An 18,102-nucleotide genomic window follows, 5' to 3' on the forward strand; every position below is an offset into this window, starting at 1 on the left:
GAACCTCCGGGGCGGGGACGGCGGCGGGGCGGGGACCGGGGACTCCCCGCCGCCGCCTCCCGGGGGCCCGGAGCCGTTCCGCTCTGCTCCCGGTGTTCCGTCAGCCCCGTCGGTTTGGGGGTCCCCCGGGCAAAGCCAGGGGTGCGTCCATCCCCTCGCCGTTCTGCGGTGCCAAAGTCAAGCCCCACCCTGTGGTAGCGAAGCCAAACCTCAGCCGTGTACTCGGCTCTCACCGCCCGGGTGTCAGGGGCGGTTTGCTGCTCCAGCACACCCAGCGCCGGGGGAATCCTCCAGCCTGTGCCCGGGGAAGGCGGCCTGTGGCAGGGACACATCTGCAGGTCCATCTGCAGCCATGGAGGGTGCATCCCCGCGTTCTCGCCTCCGGGTCACGCTGGCACAGCACACCCTTCATGGTGATCCACACTCGAGTGGGCTCGCACTGTGGATGGGCTGGGGTCTGGGACCCCGCTGGCCTCTCCGAGCCAGGGTGGGTGCGAGAGAACAGCGCTGCGGGCACGGACAGGGCTGAGTGTCCGGAGAACGGGGTGCCGGTGTGGGTGGACAGGACGAGAGGAAATGGCCTCAAGTTGAGTCAGGAGAGGGCTAGATTGGATATTAGGGGAAATTTCTTCATTAAAGGATGGTCAGGCACTGTAAAATGTTGCCTGGGGCAGTGGTGAAGTTACCATCCCCGGACACGTTAAAAAGCCGTGTGGATGTATCACTTAGGATATGGTTTAGTGGTGGGCTCGGCAGTTACCGGTTGGTACTCGATGATTTTAGAGGGCTTTTCCGATCTAAACGATCCTTTGATTCCGTGACTTGTATTCCCCAGACCTCCGGCTGTCGCCGTGCCTTCCCGTGTCCCCCCTCCCCTCCGCCCCCCGTTCCTGACGTCCTGAGCGCGGCTGCGGGAACACAATGAGGCCCTGAGGAGCGCGGCTGCTCCGGCTGAGGAAACGGCAGCCGGCTTCCTCCGCAGCCCTGCCCTGGCCCCGCAGCTCCGCGCAGCCTGGACACCATGGGCATGTCTGCGGAGGACGAGCGCGCCGCCAGCCCCAGAGGTAACGCGCATGATGCTCCCCTGGAGCCGGCGAGCTGGGCAGGGAAGGGATGCTGCTGCTTTGCAGCACGTTTTGGGGATTCCCCTGCTCTTTGCCTCACCACCCCCTCCACCCTCCTGGATCTTTTCCCTGTGCCGTGGCTGGTGCTTTGTTGTCCTTGCGGGGTGGCAGCCTGGCTGTGCTTCCTGATGGCGATACCTGCGCGGGGGCAGTTCTGCTCACCGCTCATCTTATCCTCAAAGCTGCTGTCCTCCTCCCTAATCCCCTGGTCCCAAGGCTGCCAGCGGCTCCCCAGCAGAGCAGGAGCCTGGCTTGGCACTGGGTGATAGCCCCGCGGGGCTGCAGGGAGTGGCTGGGGATGGGGTGGCGTGGGGGAATGATGAAACCAGGCATGAGGGGACTGGGAATGGTGTGTGATAACTGTGCTGGTTCTCAGACCTCCACTGTGGCCAGGAGCTCTTTGGCATGGCTTTGGACCCTGTGTCAAGGGGGACACAGCTGCATGGGTGCTTTGGGGAGACCAGGAGTCTCCAATCCTCACTTTAGCCTGTCTCTCCTTCCTGCGAGAACTGCTGTGTCCCCATCCCTCCTGCTGACTCACTGCTGGAGTCTCAACCCTGCTGACAGCTGCCCAAGTGGCATCAAACCCCCTCAGACAACCCAGCATTTTGTTTTGGGGAGTAGCCGGGATGTACACTCAGCCTGGGGACAATCTGAACTGGCAGGCTGAGTCACAGCACCCCAGGACAGCTTTATTTCTTGCTGCCACAGCTGCTATGACAACCCCGGGCCGTGGTGGTGGCATCTTAGGGGGCCCTTTGGAAGGACCCTCTTGGGGCCACGCTGCCCAGCTTCCCACGTCGGTGTGTGCTTGGAAGTCCACTAGCGGCGAGCTTCCTGCCTCTGGCCTCAGGGGCCCTTCCTGCCCCACTTGGTTGTGCTCACTGACCCCTGGCTTCGTCCCCAGACGAGGAGTGGCCGGAAGCGGAGAAGGCTGAGAAGCTGGCGAGAGGAGCTGCTCTGAAATGGGCTTCAGGGGTGTTTTACCGCCCCGAGAAACTGGAGGGGCTCGGGCATTACCGGAGGCGAGAGACGCAGAGGAACAACTCCATCCAGTCCCGGCTGAAGGTGTGTGTTTGCCCATCCCGCGGACACTTGCAGCCACACCCCCTCCTCAGGCAGGGACCCCAGCCAGGTCCCCTCTTGCGCCATCAATTCTCTGTATGTCCTCTTTTGACAAAATCTTTTCCTTTGGCTGGCGTTTGGTGGGTGAAGTGTAATTGTTGGGGAGAGAAGACCCCCTTCACGTTCTGCCTTACCCCCAGGCAGTGTCTGAAGTGTTAAAAGGAGTCTTCTGTGTCTCTGACAATGCGGCAAAATAAAACACCAAGGGGGCTCAGCACATTCCATGTGCAGGACTCAGTGCACCCCATCACTGCCCCGTCCCAGCCCCAAAGGCTGCCCTGCCCCACAGCTGGGAGGAAGCACAGAGCTCCAACCTGTCCCTGCCTGTGCATCTCCACAGGGAAAACTCCATCTCTCCACATTTGTAAGGGTTGTCCCAGTCCCCCTGCACACTTGCCTCCTCACCCACATCCTCTTTTGCATGACCCAAGGAATCAGTCTGAGCACCACAACTTTCTCCTAATAATTTTAGAAATGGTTTCTCCTATCCTGACTCTGGATGAATTGTCTGGGAGGCCTCCGTGAAAGCAACTTTTCCTGGTGATTCTTGGCATCAGGAGCAGGGAGTTAAATGAGTGGATAGGGCACGGAGATGTGCCAGTGCAGGGCTGGAAACAATGGCACTCCATTTGGGAGGAGGGTTTATATGGCCACTGAGGTCCTTCATACCTTGGGGGCACATAGGGACCCTATGACCCACTGCTCTTTTGCAGAAGCAAAGTAATCTTTTAAAACTGAGAGAGGCATCTGCTTGCTGTTTACCATGGGCCTTGTGGGGCTGGGAGAGTGCCTGCAACACATATTGTGCAGGGCTGGGGCAAGTGGTGTGGAGTCCTCCTGCCTTCTGGAGCTGCTCCACTGCCCATCCTTTTCTGCTCCCCAGTCAACTGTCCAGTCCTACCTGGAGGGGGTAAGTGCAGGGCTGGAGCAGCTGCGGTCGGCGGCCCAGGAGGTGCAGGGCGTGTGCCAGGACCTGGGGGCTGCACGGTGGGCCCTGCTCGACAGCGCAGACAACTTCCAGGGCCTCCAGCAGATGAGGAAGCTGATGGAGGAACATGTGCAGCTGGCCTCGGTGGTCCAGGTGCTGCCCCAGATCTTCTCGGGTAAGGCACTGGCCCAATCCTGGTCAATTTGGGCTGAAAAGCACTGGGGGAAACCTCAGTGCAACCACAGGCTCTGTGTAGGGTTGGTGGTAAAGCAGGTCACTCAGGCTTTGCCAGCTGGGTGAATGGAGATATCCCTACTTCCTCAGGGCCTGATCCAATGGTGTTCCCAGAGCCCCAGACCTTTCCCCTCACCATCTCCTTGATAACCTGCATCTATGTCCCTGGTGCAAACCCCTTCATCTCCACACTCAGTGCTGGCATCTCTCCTCCCTCTCCCACAGTCCACGAGGTTTTTTCCCATATCCTGCAGCTGCTCCATGGGCAGCATCTCTTGGAGGCCCACGTGGAACTCATGATGGTAGAGCAACTCCGGGATGACATCCTCTCCCAGCTGCACCTCCGCGGGCTCTCCGATGCCCAGGCAACTGTGCTGTCCTACTTCAGTGGCCTGCAGGACCTCAACGAGAGCCTGGCCAAACAGCTGTGGGACATTGTGGGCAGCAGCCTGCAGCTGGTGCGCGAGGACCCCGTTCTCTTTGTCACTGCTGTGAGGATCATCGAGCGGGAGGAGAAAATAGATGATACTCTGCTCTTGGAGGCCACCTTCCTTCCCCCTGGCCGCCCAAAGGGCTGGAGGCAGAAGTTCTACCAGGTCCTCCAGGACACCATCACAGGAGCCCGTTTCCATGCTCCCCGCATGGATGCTGAGGGGCCAGGGCTGGCCAAGCACCTGGCGGCGCTGCAGAAGGACATCGTGTCGGAGCTGCGTGTGGTGAAGGACCTGATGGTCCAGTGTGTCCCAGCCCACTACAACATCCTCAGCCTCTGCACTGCCACCTACCACCAGGCCCTCACCAGCCACCTCCAGGAGATCCTGCGGGAGGACCTGGACAAACAGGGACTCTTCCTTCTCCTTGAGTGGGCGCTCCGTGTATACCACAGGTCAGCAGCAACCCCGGCACAACCAAGTGGGGGATGTTGTGGAGAGCAGGGTTGTTCACCAGCTCATGGATGGGTTAGGAGAGTGTCTCTAGCTGCCAGGGGATGATGACCAGGAGGGCAGAGGGACAGGTAGGAACTCCTGGAAAACAGGCCTTCCCAGCCCTGCCCCACCTCTGCCCTCCAGCCCAGAGATGATGGGTCACCCTGACCTCCTCCCAGAAGTGGATGTTTCTGCTCTGGATCCCTTGATGTCTTCTGAGCTTGTGGATCAGACAGAGAGGAGATACGTGATGAAAGTCAAGGTGAGTGAGCGGGACAGGGACCCAGTGACTCCCACTGAGCCAAGCATCTGCTCTGACAGCAGCTGCAGACCATGAGCCTGGCATGAGGCCCAGGACTTGCTGTGCTATGTTTGGTCTCAAGGAAGTCCGTATGTGGCTTCTTGGGCTGCCTATGGTGAGTGTCCGTTCTGCAGGCTAGCATGTTCGAGTGGATGCAGAGGACCCTGGAGGTGGAGTTCAAGGAGTGGTTCAAGGAAGAGGAACCTGAGACAGACCATCAGGGCTTCTTCCAGTCAGCCTTGCCTGCCATTGTCATGCAGGTGGGACCCCAATACATGGGTACAGATGGGGCTTGGCCATGCTGAGACCTCCCAGAAAGGAGGCCATGGCCTGCAGGCTCTCCTTGAATCGCCCCCACTTTCCTCTTCTGCTGCAGATGCTGAATGAGAACATCCAGGTGGCTTCCTTGATCACCAACTCTCTGCAGCAGAAGATCTACAACATGGCCTTGGAGGAGCTTGAGGCATTCCTGGGCCGGTCAGTGGAGCCACTCACACCCCTGTCCACCCTCACAGACCCTGGGGCCATGGCTGAGCATCACAGGCTGGTGGTGGAAATCTGCTGCCCCAAATGCTTGTCAGGGGATTCAGAATGGGTCCCACTGTCCCGCCCTGCCCAACAACCTGTCACTCTCCAACCTGGTGGCAGGATCTGAAAGGAGCCAAGTGAGCTGGGAGGGTTGTGGGAGGTCCATGTGTCCCCAGGAGCATCCCAGAGCCCTGTCCCCGTGGTGGGATGCCTGGGGCTCTGGCTGCCTGTCACGGCTGCCTCGCTGTGTTGCAGCCTGCGGGAAGCCCTGGCGCAGTGTGGGAAGGAGCACCAGCAGGACCGGGCCGTCCCCAAGTACTACATCTCCCACCTGCTGGCCGTGCTCAACAACAACCTGGCTCTCAGGTAACCTGCACCAGCACCTTGGAGCTCCTGTAGCAACACCCACCCCCATCCTCCCTGGAGCCAGTGTTCCCACGATGCTTCCCAGGCTACCTGTACCCTCTCTTCTCTCTCCTAGCAATTTTGTCTCATCCTTGCACCCTGACACTGCCTGCAGAGAAGTTCCTGGATCCCTGCAGGCTGCTCTAGACAGGATGCAGAAGAAAGCCACCCAGCTGCTGCTGGAGGAACTGCTCCTGGACCTGCAGGTACGTTGGTCCAGCACCTGAGGCCAACAGGGCTGCAACGAAGCTGAACCCAGCAATAACAGCCCTACTGCAACATGAGTTTATTCCTGCCCAGGGTCCCTGCTCTGTACTCTGTACCCTGCTATCACCCTGCAGACATCTCTGCCAGCCTGTCCCCCAGACCTTGATAAACCACCCGATGTCTGTCGCCAGCAGCACCACCCCGTATCGCTGGGGCAGATGGCTCATGGCCCCCAAATCACTAACGGACAGAGACCAGGAGCCTTAGGGCCCCAGCTGCCTCATGCTCTTTCTGGCTCTTCCATGGCAGAAAACCAGCTGGAGAGCAGTAAAGTCTGTGTGGAGGATACAAATCTATGTGCAACTGCCCGAGTAGTTTCCTGCTAGTGTAGTCAAATTTAGCTTTCCTGGAGTCTGGACCAAAAACCTGGAATAATTAACGACATTACTATTTAGGGCTTGAATGCCATGAAAACAAAGGAAGAGCCAAAGGGTGAGGAGATTGCAGGCAGCAGTGGTCCCAGCAGAGACAGAAGGAGTGTGTGCCTGCAAGCAGGAAGACAGGCAAGGACAGCAGGGCGGGAGTAGGAAATCAAAAAAACATGTTATGTTTACACAAGGGAAGTGGAGAGAAGTGGAAATTAAAAATAGGCAGGACAGGCCAAAAGCAGGTGTGTGAGAAGCAGCTCGCTGCCCACACCTCAGGTGTGCATCATGATCCAAATAAAGCCCCAAAATGAGGCTCTCAGGGTGTCAGGGAGGGACAGCCCCAGCGTTTCCATAATTTCCTAACCTTAACCACTCTGCTGTTTTCACACTGAGTTTTGGCTGGCAGCAGGTGCTGGGGGCTTTGCAAGGCAAAGTGGCCGTGGTGCCAGGCAGCAGCTGTGGGTGTTGTGCTGCCCTGAGCTGGCAGCTCTGCGATGATGCAGGGCACAGACGCTGCTCCTCTGCTCCCTTCAGCCCCTCTGCCTGCAGCTGCTTTCCCGCAAGTGGCTCTCCGGGTCCCAGCTCGTCGGCAGCATGTGTGAAGTGATTGACAAGTATGCAAAGGACTTCTCCCGCGTCAGGAAACCCGTGTTCACGGTACCTCCTTCGAGCGGCTGCCTGTGGGACAGGGCGCTGGGCAGCGGGCACCGTGCTGGGCTGCAGGGAATGCTGGAGAGTCTGTGTCCTCCGAGAGCACCGCCACACGGAGATGTTCAGGGCTTCCCCCAAATCCAGCTGTTTTCTCTGTCCCTTTGGTCAGGGGGCTTCTCAGGAGATTGTTCCCATGGCTTGGTGTTGTATCAATCCTTTTTGCCTTCGCCTTTTCCCTGGGGAACTGGGTCTGGACACCCAGGCAATGCCAGCAGCGCTAACAGCTGTCCCCTGCCCAGCTCCTGCTGGCGGAGAGTGAGCTCCTGGTGGTGAACCAGTACCTGCGGGCACTCCTGCAGAGGAAGATGGTGTGCAAGAGCCGGGAGGAGCGGGGCCAGCTGTGCCACCGCCTGCTGCAGGACGCCACGCAGCTCCGGGAGCTCTTCTGTGGCCTGGTGAGAGGAGCCCGGGTGTGGTGGGGAGCCAGGGCTGTGCCACGGAAAGGGAGCATCACCTCACCCTCCTGCACCCCTCCAGCCCACAGCCCACGAGCAATGGGGCTGTTCCACCGGGGTGGTTGTGAGGCCAATATGGGAGGAACTGGCTGGAACTGGGGACTGTCACCTGCCCAGCAGCCCCTGATGGGTGGGACATGATGAGTGGGAAGGCAGCAGCTGCAGGGGCTTAGGTGCCCACGTGGGCACTGAGGATGCAGCTGTCTCCTCAGCCACTGCAGTGACATCCTCTGGGTCTCACACCTGGCTGCTTTCCCTCCCAGGGCCTGGACCGGGGCCAGCAGAGCCTGGAGGCTGTTTTTGCCCTGCGGGAGCTGATCTACCTCAAAGACCCAGCACTACTCAGCCTGGAGGTGCTGGGCTTCATCACCAAGTACCCCGATGTCAGGTAAGCTGCTCCCTGCAGGATAGGTGTGAGCCTGCCCAGGAGAGCCAGTCTTGGGCTGCACCCTCTGAGGTGACAGAGCAGAACAGGCAGAAACCTGAGCCTTTACCCTCTTCTCCCTGAGGTTTCTTTTTCCCATGCTCCAGATTTGACGGGTTCTTGAAAGTCCCAAGGGCAAAGGTGTACAGAAAACAGCAGTTCTGCTGTGGCATTTGCATATCTGTATTTGGTGGCCAAACAAACTGTGAAAATAACAAAACACCAAATTGGAAATGTCAAAACCAAATTCAGAAGGTTTGGGGGGATTGTTTTCAAGAAAATTCTACTTGGCCTGGTGCAAAGCACCAGTTTTCCCCTGGCCCTGGCTTGGCTTCTCTGGATGGGGGAGGTTTGCAGGACACGAGCAGTGCTCGGGCTCACCCCTGGCTCTCTGCCCAGCGATGAGCACATCTCCACCTTGCTGGATATCCGCGGGGACGTCTCCAAGGAAGTGCGGCACGTGGTGCTGGAAATGATGGCTCAGCACCCCCAGGCTCTGCCCGAGGGCTACCGGCCCATCTTCAGCACCATCTTGGTCCCTGTGCAGGAGCAGCCCTTCTGCCTTCGTAAGGGCAAGTGTGCCTGAGCCCGCCTGGCACTGGTGCCCCGCTGGTCCCAGGTAGGGGTCATGCAGGGCAGTTCTGTGGTTGTGCGTGGTGAGAATGGAGGTGAATGTGGCATCCCCTACACACAGCACCTTGTCCTGTGTTGGGGACAGTCTGGATAAAGGCTCTTCTCCTCTGGTCTTGCCCCATGAGAAGACTGTCCCCTGCAAGCACCAGTCCTGGGATACCTGGACTGGGGGAAATCCAACCTGTAGCTATTTTGGTGGCCTGCTGGGACAGTGACTGAGGGCTGCTTAGGCTCAGACCCATTGCCTGCAGGAGGAAGAACACTTGCAGAATGGACAGGAATCTGCAGCTGGGAAAAAATCACATCTCCATGGGGCAGAGATGCTTGAGTTTCCCCAAGTCTTCAGACAACCCCCCGAGCCAGTGTGTCCCAGCCATGGAGGCTGTTACCATTCCAACTCTGGGGCAGACTGAAGCCTTGCTGGGACCAGGCTGGCAGGAAGGTTTCAGCCATGGGAGCTCCTCTGGGCTCAGCCCTGGGGTTGGGTGCTGCTGCTCCACCAGGCTGGGCCCCGCATGGCCAGTGGGGAGCAGCTGAGCCAGCTCATCATGGCTCATGCATCCTGAGGAGATGAGCACAAGGTGGTCACCTCACCCTCAACAGTGCCACCAGCCCTATCCCTGCTGGCACAAAGGGACAGCTCTGAGTTCCTGCTGACCTGCCAGACTTCTGGCTCATTTGCCAGGAGGAACACTGGAGTTGGAGGCTCTCAAGCTGCATGGAGAGTGTGGTTGTGCCTGGTGTGTTGTCCTGCTCCAAGGTTCCTCCGTGATGGGCAGCACCACCCTGAGCACTGGCCCTCCCTCCATCCTCTGCTGCTGCCCAGGCCTTGGCATCTCCTCCCAGGTGCCATATGAAGATCAGGAGCAGTCTGTTTCTACCTACACCGTTGTGCCTAGCCCCTGCAGCACTCCAGGAGACCTCCATGCTCTGCCATGCTTCCCACCCTGGGATGGGCCACATCCCACTGTCCTTGCATGGTACCACTGCTGGAAATAAAGGCCTAAGCTCTGAACTCGTTCCCCAGTGTCCAGGCTCTGTCCCCTGGAGGGTTGGGGCAGGGATCAGGGTATGTGGGTGGCACAGAGAGGGAGGGATCCATCCCCATGTCCAGCATCACCCCAGACCTGGCTCCCTGCACCCTGTGCCAGCCCAGAAGATCACCCAGGACACGGGGGATGATGCAGACAGTACATACCCCATTGTCCAGGACAGAGGGGGCCGAGTGCTCCCCCGCCTTGGGTCAAGTGGTGGCAATGCTTGGGGGATGCTCAGTGAAGGGCTCAACCTCAGCTTGGGGAGGTGCCCACTGTTCTCCCTGGGGGCTCATGGTGTGCTTGCACAGCTGGCTACAGCTCCCAGCTGCCTGGGAAGGTATCTGCTCTCCCCACCTGCCCCTGCTGGCTAGGGGACTGCACCATGGACATGGTTCAAAAGGTTCAACCCTGAGCCCTGGGAACATCCAGGTGGGTCCAGACCACGACTTTATGGCCATGTGGAAAAACAGCTCTAGTCCCAATAGATCTGAAAGAAGTCTAAGTATGGGATGACCTCTCACCCCAGGAACTGGTGCCCATCCCAGCATGTCCAGCCTCACTGCTACCCTAGCTGTGTGCCCACAACCAGCCTCTTGTGCCCTCCATCACAGCCCTGTGGTTCTCTCCAGCTCCACAGGCTGCAGTCAGAACTAACACAACCCATGACAGCAAAAGCCCAAGCCCCCCAGGTGTCTTTTGACAGTACCTTCCCACGTCCCTGTTTGTGTGTGTGCTAGGCTTGGCCTGTCACTGCTGCCCATGTATTTGTCACAAGGCCACAGGGGGACCTTAACCTGGCCAGCTATGAGCCACGTGGCTCCCTGGCTGCTATAAAGCTCATGGTCCCCAGGGGTTCAACTTATCTCCTTTCAACATGGCATTCCTGTGGGTAGTTGCCTGCCTGGCCCTTGCCAGCGCCGTCTCAGGTAAATGCTGCCCATGGGTGTGGGGGAGTCCTTGGGGTGCAGCAGATGCAGCAGGGAGGGTGACACACAGACACCCACCAGCACAGGCAGCCCCCAGATATGAGTCCTGAGCTTTTGGGTCACCCTAGTCCCCTGTGCCTCTCCTGCAGGCTGCGGGGTGCCCGCCATCAGTCCCTCGATTGCCTACAGCGAAAGGATTGTCAATGGGCAGAACGCTGTGCCTGGCTCCTGGCCCTGGCAGGTGTCCCTGCAGGTACAGCACCGTCCCGCTCCCTGGGCACTGCCCTAGGCCCTGGCATGGCCAGCTGGCTGCCATGGTTGTGCACCAAGGGCACATCTGCCTGTCCCCAGCTTGGGGGTATTCAGCCCCCCCAGCCCCAGCTCCTGTTCCTTCTTCCCTCCCCAGACCACCACAGGATCCCACTTCTGCGGCGGCTCCTTGATCAACGAGAACTGGGTCGTCACAGCTGCCCACTGCAATTTCAAGTAAGGAGTGATGCCCGGCCAGCCCACGCCGGTGCTGCTGGCATGGGGGCATCTCTGAGTGGCACTTGGGTCAGCCCCAAAGGCCCGAGCAGCCCGGGGCTTCCTCCCCAATGGTCCCCATGGTGGCTTCCCTTGGGTTCCTTGTGCCGGTGGCTGCCCCAGTGCTGCTCCCACCCGGGGTGCTGGCTGGACTCGTGGCCCTGACTCCCTCTTACCTCTCGCAGCCCGCGCAGCCACGTTGTCGTCCTGGGGGAATACAACCTTGCTTCCAGCGCCGAGGCCGTTCAAGTGAAGACCGTGTCCAGGGTGAGCCAGGCGGACGCGGTCCTGGCACAGGGCTGCAGCTCCGCGCTGCTGCTGCTCCCACAGGGCAGGCGTGAAGGTCTGTGGTGTTCCTCTCTCTGCAGGCCATCACCAACCCCAGCTGGAACCCCAACACCATGAACAATGACATCACCCTGCTGAGGCTGTCCACACCCGCCAAGCTGGGATCCCATGTGTCCACCATCTGCCTGGCCCCTGCCAACCTGGTTCTGCCCTCCAATGCCCGGGCTGTCACCACTGGCTGGGGACGCACCAACCCCAACTGTACGTGAGCTGCAGCTTCAGGGAGGGCTGTGTGTAGCTGTTCTTCTTCCTCAGGGTTCTGAAGGTCCAGGAGTGCTTGTGGGGGTGACATCTCCTGTACATGTGGGAAGGGGGGAGCTGGGCAGTGGAGTAACCCTGTCTGAGCATGTACCAGTGTGCACATAGGCGTAGGTGTGTGCTATGGGGCTGGCTGTGTGTGTAACCCAGGGATGGCTGTGCACAGGCACAAGCCTGCCCTTTCTCAGGGCTGCCTACACGAGGTGATCCTGGAGAAGAAAGGGTTTGTTGGCATGGAGGAGGAAGGTGCTTTGTATGGTAACACCCATGCACCAGTGGAAGCTTGCCCAGGGCACCTGTGTGCACTCCAGGAGACCCACAGACACTGAGGTGATCTAATGGTGCTTCTTTCCCCTAGCCCAAGCCTTGGCAGCAACTCTGCAGCAGGTGACCTTGCCCCTGATCCCCCAGAACAAGTGCATGCAGTACTGGGGCAATCGCATCACCAACGCCATGATCTGTGCCGGTGGGGCTGGTGCCACCTCCTGCCAGGTAAGGAGCCAAGCTCCTGCTGCACAGGGTGGGTGGAGGAGGATATGCAGGGTCCTGCTGAGCTCCCATTGCATCACAGGGAGGGTGGAGGAGCAGGGTACGTGGGCTCTTGCATTTCTGGAGCCAGATATTTAAGCTACACCACCTGGCTGTGCAGAGGGGTTCAGGTGGCTGGGGTGGCAGGGACCAGTTTGGAGCATGTGCCAGGAGAACTAAACTTGAATCTTCTCCACAGGGTGACTCTGGTGGACCTCTGGTGTACCAGACTGGGAATGGCTGGACCTTGATTGGCATTGTCTCCTGGGGAACGTCCAACTGCAACATCAACACGCCGGCCATCTACACTCGTGTCAGCCAGTTCCGTAACTGGATCGACACCATCGTTGCTCGGGGGTAAAGCTGCTGCCAGCGTGGTCCCTGCACTGGGACTAATAAAGTATCAGTTTTTCTTGTGCCAAGCACTGTCTCTGGCTCCTTTCTTCTCATGATGCAGAGTGGGGTGGAAAATACATGGAGGAGCCTGGGGCACCCCATGCTCCTCTCCTTCCCAGAGCTGGAGCTTGATGCCCAGCTGGGATCCAGAGGGAATTGATAAACGAGGACAGGATGCTCAGGAATAGGGGGAGCAGGGCTGGCTGTGGCTCAAGGGCTGCTCAGGGGGTCTTCAAGCCTGGCACCAAGCCAGGCAATGCTGAAGGTTGGGACAATGGTCCTCCCACTGACCCAGGTGCGAGGTGCCACCAGAGAAGGGACTGTGGAGCTGCAGCTCAGCACCGGAAAGGACTGCTCAGCTTGCAGTGGAAGGTGGGTGTTGGTGGGTGCACAGGATCCTAAAGAATCCTTGCCTGCAGTCTAAAGCCATGGCTTGTGTAGCAGCTGAGAACACAGCTGAAAGGGACAAGTGCCATGGGCAGCTCCTGAGGAAGGGGACAGCTGGAGAACAGCACACTGCTACACCCCTGCAGATCTGCCAGGTAACAGCAGGAAACTGAAGGCCATTGCAAAGGAAAATCTGAAGCTAAAACAAATTTCAAGGCCAGGTGACAGGCTTTCACTCAAAGGGGTTCTTGAGACAATGGCTGGTGGATAAAAAAAAGAGTCTCAAGACACATGCTCAATGAACTACAATCCAATTCCCAGCAGCTCCAAAGAGAGCTGGTGATAAGGCACTATGGAGAAAAGCAGGATCAGACTGTCCCAACATGAGGTGTGAGGTGTTTTCTTTACCCATGACGTGAAGGTGATACAACACCTTTGCTGTGTGAATCACAGCTCCCAAAATGTAATCACTCTATTAAGCAGAGAGTGTGACACTACACAGGGTCACACTGATGGGAAAGGGTATGGAACATCAATGGAGTGCAAACACAAACAGTCTGGCCCATACGATTGAGTTAAAACAAATACAAATCTATTCAAGTAAAGCCTAGGGCTAACAAATTTTAGTTTTCTTTAGTGGTCTGCTCTGCAGGGAGCATCTAACTGACCTTAAAGGTAAGTGAACAGATGGACCACGCAGGCAGAGAGAACTGGTGGCTACAGGGAACTTCAAACAGAAATAACCAACTGAAGCACTATGGGTCATCTGGTTTGTGTGCTGAGCTCTCTGTCAGCTCTGCCACCACTGGGATAGGGTCTCCTGCCCCCAGAAAATCCTGGAGAGGAGGTGTCTCAAGAGGGGTGTGCATTGTTCACTTGACATTACAAGTTTTCCTGTTGGTCCATAGAAGCTACTCAGACTAAAACTGGAGAGGTGATTGAGTGGCTGTGGACAAACCAGAGCATTCCTCTGGTCCACCTACCATCTTGCAGCCAATGATGTTCCAAAGTGGCTGTTCAGCCTCCCAGCTGCACTTCCAGCAACAGACAGAGTGCCTGCCACATCCAGGTCATCCCACAGACATCCCAGTCCCACACGAGATCTCCCTTGGGCAGCTCCTGGCCTGGCAGCTGCATTAGAGAAACCAGCAAATCCTCTGATGGGCACTTTGGTACCTCTTGCTGTGATCTATGAATGTAAGAGAAGGGTGAGCACCTCCTGGCTCTCCGTGTATTTACTGACCATCGTTCCCAGCCTGGAAATCATCGCCTTCCAGCAGCCAGCCCACGGGTGATCCACCAGGCAGAAGTAAGGACAGCAGAGCCGTGGGGTACACAGAATACATGGACATGTTTTAGCAGAACGAGTACAACAAATAAATAATTCTGTACACTCTAACTTGAACATTACAGACTAATTACAATGGATCCCAGCTCCTCTGACAGGATGGGCCTTAGAGTAAAGCCAGGACTCGAAAGGCAAGGCACAGCATGGGACACTGGATGGGACACAGACCGACTGGATGAGACCGGAGTCGCTTCCAAACCGTTCCAGCCCAGCACCGGAAACCGGACCGAAAATAACACCAAGTGCCGGAAGATCTGCGATCCCGAGGGCTTCCCGGGAGGTTCCTTCCGTAGGGAAAGGCAACAGGAAAGCTCACGGCACCTGGGCTCTGTACCACACCCCGCGGGGCCACGGATCTGCCCCAGGAATCGCTTCCACATCCAGCAAACAGCGCCACGGCCTCTGCAACAGCAGCCAGAGCTCGCCCGTCGCCCACGAGGCATCTGCAGTGTCACCAGGCAAGGGGGACAGTAGGAGAGGGACAATTGTCACCAGGCACAGCTCCTGCTGGCACACTGAGGGTGGGAGGCACTGAGCTCCATGATGCCGCTTGCCACTGCACATCCCTGGAGTTCACATTTATTTCTTTGGGAAGTTTCCTGCACAGTAAGGCACAGTTGACATGCAGGCACCTGCCTTGGAGTGCTGCACTCTTAATCCAGGGTGAAAGAGGAGACTGAGTGGTCAAAAAAAGCACCAAAACCCTCCCAAGAGTAGTGAAGGCAACTTGGGACTGGTTCCATGCACTGAGTGGTACAGGCACTTTGTGACACTTTCCATGGGAAAGCTGAGTGGGTGAGAGGCACAACCACCCTTCCTGCAAATTCTAGGGCTCACACTGGTGCCAAAGAAGCCAATGTCTGTGTTGCTTTGCATCATTTAGAAAACTAAATTAAGTCAAACAATTGAGATTTTAATTTATCCCACCTCAACCCCCCCCAAATCTTCAGTATCATTACTTAAAACAATATGGCCCCACACAGCCTAATTAGAAACCTGTAAAAGCCAGTAGTTGCCCTTTGTGGTACAAGACTGAGCTGAGCCTGCACTGCAGGTTCTCAAAGGCACCGTATGGAAGCTTTTACCTTGCTCCTGGACTTGCCACAGCTCCTGCAGAGCCAAACCCAGAGCTGCTGCCCAGCAGCCAAGTGAACTATCATTCCTATTCCAGTTTGTGCATCAGATAAAAGCTGACTCTCTTAGTACTGCAGCCAAACACCCGGGTAGAAAACAGGACTGAGAAATGGAGCATGGCCTCAGAAATAGTGAATATTACCAGAACAGAAAATATCTCACCTAGAAGAGGAAAATACCCAGATTCCAAAGAAGAGCGTGAGGGTTTATCATATCCAGAACAAACACATGAAGCAGCCCCTACACTGCAGCTGGTTTCCACATCACCACCAAAGCCAGCAAGTCTGAGCCCTCTTGTCTGGGCTTAAGCTCCTCACAAGGCTCTCAAGCTTTCTTCCATGTACAGCTGTGTGCTTCCAACAACAACACAGAGCAGGAGCATCTGGATGCTATCACAACTGCAGGGTTAAAGAGCACAGACTTCTTCAGGATCGAAGGAAGGGTGATTTCTACTCCCACTGGTTCGATGTGTTAGGATTTCCAGAAGCCTGAGTGAGAAGTAAATTAACCATGGACTGGTAACTACTGTTTTAGGAAAATACCCTATGCACTCAAAAACCTGGGTGCGAATCTTTAGACCCCTTAATGCAATTTCTGGAAGACTTTTTCACATTATTTTCCAATAACCCTCAACAAAAATAATAAAAATCAAGGAACCAACAGGCCACATTCTTTGAAGCTGTAATTCTCTCCCCCGAGAGAGCAGCCAAACTCCCAGGACAAAAGGATGGGATTGTTTTACACAGTACTGCTAAGTTCCAAAAGACAAACCACCTCAATTCCCTTTACTCCTCAAAGAGCATCTCAGCCAGAAACAGAGGGGACTCAGCGAGGAGAGGGCTGTGCACAGTTTGCCACTAGGTGTCATTCCAACTCCACTTTCCTGCGTGAGCCAGAGCCGACAAAAGAGAAGCACTCAGATTTGTGGTGGTCTGGAACAGGCAGGTGTTACTTCTGTCCTCCCTGCACATCCAGGAGGGAAGTTTCTCAAAAACATCCTGCCAGCCACATTAAGAACCACCACTAAGAGTCAAAGAAGGACATTAAAAAAAATTAAATGAAAGAGTAGAAAAAAAACATTTGAGAGAGATTTTAGTTCCTAAAATCCCCAAAAAAGGCACTCCTGAAAAGTGTAAACTCCTGAGACTTAAGACCAACTGAGCACTGAGCTGCTCCTGTGGAATGAAGACAGATGATCAAGGTAATTCACAGTGAAGAGCTTCTTAGAGGACAGATTGAAGACACCTGGACTATGGCTCAGAATTACAGCACTTTGCCTGTCCCCCTTCACATCAGACCCAACTGAAAACGTGTCCCACTTGCAAGAATAAAAGCACCTGAGGAATTGTTCTTAAGCCAGACCTTCCATTTTGGCATTTGGATCACCACAGTTTTCTAGACTGAGTGAAAGATCACTGAGGATTCCAGGGTCACTTGGACAGAGCTCTGCTCATCTCCCCTCTGGCCACACATTATTGTCTAACTGCAAAGTTCCTACGAATACTGGATTTAGAAAAAGAAGAGGGAGTGAGCTAAGAGTGCAAAAACTGAATGATGAAAGGAAAGCCTGTAAAGATTTCCCTAAGTTTACACTGATTTTTTCCATGCTCACAAGAAAACATTCCATTTGTGAAAATAATTAGAATTCTTTTTTTAGAAAAGCCAAAGCTCTGGATGGCCTTGGTCCTCTTCCCACAGTTCCCAAGCAGTGGAGTGCCCAAGGACTGCACACACCTCGATAACATGGAGAGGCAGCTGCAGTTATCCAGTATTGTCATGTATGTGATGGATCCTCCCTTCTGCCAATTCACTCCTAGTTACAGGGCATCACCACCAAAACCTGACACTGTCAGGAACCTGCACAGCGACCTCCTGCTTCCCAAAACATATTCCAGCCCACAGTAACCACAAATGCTCAGTCCGAATTTTCCCTGGTGAAAAAACAGTTATGGAAAAGATCAATGAAACAAAAATTGTCACAGATGAGAAGATTCGTGTTCTGCTCTGTGAAGGTGGAGAAACAAGCCTGGTTAGCCCAGAGCTCTATGTATTCCTCATCCCATAAGAGAAGGATAAAGGAACAGCATGGGCAGGTATCTGCATGATGCCTGTGCATTTTGATGGTCTAGTGGTTAAGGGGAAAGGTCTCAGTTCTGGAGGTCTTGGCTCAGTTCATCAGTTTGACCCCCTCACACAGGCAAAATTCTTGTTATATGGATAAAAATGCAGGATAATCTGGGGAGGGCCATGGGAGCAGCCAAGAGGTAAAAGCAATCACAGTGCCTGGAGTGATGCTCCAAACACACCAAAGCCTCTTCAAGTAATGGCTCAGAACCAGAAGTGCTCTGAGGGAGCTCCAGCCACCACCTGCCCTGCAGGGCCCCCATGGTCCAGCTGACACTGGCCAAGAGGGGCTCCTGCTCTTGGAGAGCTGTTTGCAGTACCATGAGGGACACTCAACTGTTTATGAAGCACAATGTGGCAAGCTGCCTGCATTGTCAGAAATCACATCTAGTTTATAGTTCATGGTAATAAACTAGGGAAAAAACAATGTGAGGAGGTAAAAGATGCTGAAAATATTTTTGTTTGTAGTCCACAGAGTTGAAAAAAATAAACCAAATTTGGGGAATTCTACAGTATCTGTTAATGCTGATGGAAGAAAGACTGCGTGTGACATGGTAGGATGAGTTGCTAAGAGCAAGGGCAGCCTGCAAAGGATGTAAGGTTTTCAAAACAGCATGCAAAACCACACAAAGGATTTTGAATTCACTACTGCTACACACAGT

At 55.7% G+C, this 18,102-nt stretch overlaps 2 protein-coding genes across 9 annotated transcripts; both read left to right on the forward strand.

The window, feature by feature from the left end:
- Positions 1-22: 22 nt before the first annotated feature.
- EXOC3L1 (exocyst complex component 3 like 1) lies at positions 23-10,645 on the forward strand. 8 transcript variants are annotated; one of them, XM_085589789.1, is made up of 15 exons: positions 23-487; positions 836-1,064; positions 2,032-2,192; positions 3,133-3,352; positions 3,637-4,297; positions 4,482-4,599; positions 4,773-4,898; positions 5,015-5,115; positions 5,422-5,532; positions 5,648-5,777; positions 6,741-6,863; positions 7,157-7,312; positions 7,636-7,760; positions 8,196-8,415; positions 10,542-10,645. In XM_085589789.1, exons 2-14 carry the CDS (start codon positions 1,022-1,024, stop codon positions 8,380-8,382), a joined length of 2,262 nt encoding a protein of 753 aa, XP_085445915.1. In that variant the 5' UTR covers positions 23-487; positions 836-1,021; the 3' UTR covers positions 8,383-8,415; positions 10,542-10,645. The 8 variants fall into 8 exon arrangements, with proteins under 8 accessions (XP_085445915.1, XP_085445914.1, XP_085445913.1 ...); XM_085589788.1 differs by lacking the exon at positions 10,542-10,645 and adding an exon at positions 9,276-9,449; XM_085589787.1 differs by lacking the exon at positions 10,542-10,645 and adding an exon at positions 9,190-9,327.
- CTRL (chymotrypsin like) lies at positions 10,474-12,546 on the forward strand. Its single transcript, XM_021541155.4, is given in 7 exon segments — positions 10,474-10,517; positions 10,519-10,645; positions 10,799-10,878; positions 11,103-11,184; positions 11,286-11,466; positions 11,882-12,015; positions 12,251-12,546. Coding segments are annotated over 7 exon segments (792 nt in total). The 5' UTR covers positions 10,474-10,491; the 3' UTR covers positions 12,413-12,546.
- Positions 12,547-18,102: the final 5,556 nt, after the last annotated feature.

The sequence above is a fragment of the Lonchura striata genome, chromosome 11 (assembly GCF_050655825.1).
Source record: "Lonchura striata isolate lonStrDom1 chromosome 11, ASM5065582v1, whole genome shotgun sequence".
Taxonomy (NCBI): domain Eukaryota; kingdom Metazoa; phylum Chordata; class Aves; order Passeriformes; family Estrildidae; genus Lonchura; species Lonchura striata.

Excerpts from the sequence above, each read along its gene's own strand:
- EXOC3L1 (XM_085589789.1), top strand. The coding sequence starts at position 1,022 with ATGGGCATGTCTGCGGAGGACGAGCGCGCCGCCAGCCCCAGAG. Across the intron at positions 4,600-4,772 it reads GATACGTGATGAAAGTCAAG|GCTAGCATGTTCGAGTGGAT; the intron begins GTGAGTGAGCGG and ends TCCGTTCTGCAG. Across the intron at positions 7,313-7,635 it reads GGGAGCTCTTCTGTGGCCTG|GGCCTGGACCGGGGCCAGCA; the intron begins GTGAGAGGAGCC and ends TTTCCCTCCCAG.